We start from the raw sequence: 1,630 nt of genomic DNA on the forward strand, positions 1-1,630 counted from the left end.
TGTTAAAATAAGTAAAAAAAGTAAAAAAGAGCAGTGACGGGTGAAAGAAAAAAGCCGAGGTTAGAATAGAATATAAAAGTGTCTAGAGCGGCAAATTGAAAAAGATAGATAAAGAAGATAAAGATAAAGTAGATAAGAAAGATTCCTTAAAATCCGGTAACTGATAAACCAGACGTCTAGTGTAGCAAGTGAAGTCGGCAAGGGGATCTCTTGTTTACCATCTGATTTATAGTCAGTAACACAGATTTCTGTCTTATCGTTGAAAACCTACTATAATGGCCGGAAAAACGAATGGAAATTTGAATACGAGAAGTAATACAGGCATAAAGCCAAAGGAGCAGTCGCTGTTAAACTTTTGAAGTAAAATAAAGAAAGTAGAGAGTTAAATTAGAAGATGGGCAGGATAAATATGGTCAAGAGATTGCCCGGTACACCGAAACAAAAAGTAAGTGAGGAGCTTCCTTGAGCATTGTTCTTATTACAAGAAATTCGTGAAAAGGGTTCTCGATGATAGCCAAGCTTCTGTATACACTGACGGAGAAAGAAAGGAAATTCTCCTGGAATGCAGAATGTCAACGGTCTTTCGACGAATTGAAGAAGTCTCTCATCTCGCCGCCGGTTCTGATCTTCCTTGAGGCAGTGAACCAATTCGTTTTAGACGTGGATGCTTCAGAGCACGGCTTAGGAAGAGTGCTGTCTCCAAGCCGTAAGTTTATTTTGCGGACGGATCACGCTTCTATTCAGTAGCTCGTTTCATTCAAGGAGTTTGACGGACAGCTGGCTCGATGATTCGAGCGTTTGCAACGGTATAAACTTTGAGATCCTTCACAAGAAAGGGAAGACCCATGGAAACGCGGATGTACTGTCCAGACGTACTTGCAAAAAAACCGGGTGCTCTTATTGCGCAAAGCGGGAAAAAGCGGAGAAAAAGCTTGAAGAAAAGGTAAAGAGGATCATCTTAAGGGAGGACGAGACTAACAAGTGAAGAAAGGGCTGCTCTCAAGGAGATGGGAGCATCCGAATAAAAATGAGTTCATTTTGCAAGGGATTGTACCAAGCGCTCAGACTAAAGAGGTCTTGGAGAAAGCACATGACAGCTCGACTGGGAAACATTTCGAAATGAACAAGACCCTGGATAGAATTCGCAAAAGATTCTATTGGATTGGGTGTAAGCAAGAGGTCAAAGAGTGGTGCGAAGATGGTCCGTTTGTGTAGCCAGGAAAGGTCTTTCGGAGAAGGGGAAAGGCGAGAAGAAAATCTAAAAAGTGTATACTGCTACTTATTGTTCACTCCTGAATTTTCCTATCACAATACTAGCACCTAGTATAGGGAATTACAATGAAGTGGACGTGAATACACTCAATAACGTAACGCAATAGCTAAGTTTAGTTTGTGTAAACTAAATCTATGTGGGATCTCCTCTCACTAGTCAGTCTTCCAAAAGGATATTTGACGAACAAAATAATAGGAATTCTGATAATGTGATGATAGGTTCGTTATGGAAGGAAAGATCTCTTCACGGAAATGTAATATATTCTGATAAATAAATTACAAAAATAATATTAATAATAATACAGTAAGACGTATTCGCTGCTTGATTATTAGACGCTGACCGTATTCTTAGATCTTT

The 1,630-nt window shown here is 39.6% G+C and overlaps 1 protein-coding gene across 1 annotated transcript; it reads left to right on the forward strand.

The window, feature by feature from the left end:
- The first annotated feature begins 507 nt into the window (after nucleotides 1-507).
- On the forward strand, nucleotides 508-1,215 carry LOC122526644. Its single transcript, XM_043650167.1, has 2 exons — nucleotides 508-706; nucleotides 1,046-1,215. The coding sequence occupies exons 1-2, from the start codon at nucleotides 508-510 to the stop codon at nucleotides 1,213-1,215; spliced, it is 369 nt and encodes a 122-aa protein (XP_043506102.1).
- Nucleotides 1,216-1,630: the final 415 nt, after the last annotated feature.

The sequence above is a fragment of the Polistes fuscatus genome, unplaced genomic scaffold (genome assembly GCF_010416935.1).
Source record: "Polistes fuscatus isolate 324 unplaced genomic scaffold, CU_Pfus_HIC Scaffold111, whole genome shotgun sequence".
NCBI lineage: Eukaryota > Metazoa > Arthropoda > Insecta > Hymenoptera > Vespidae > Polistes > Polistes fuscatus.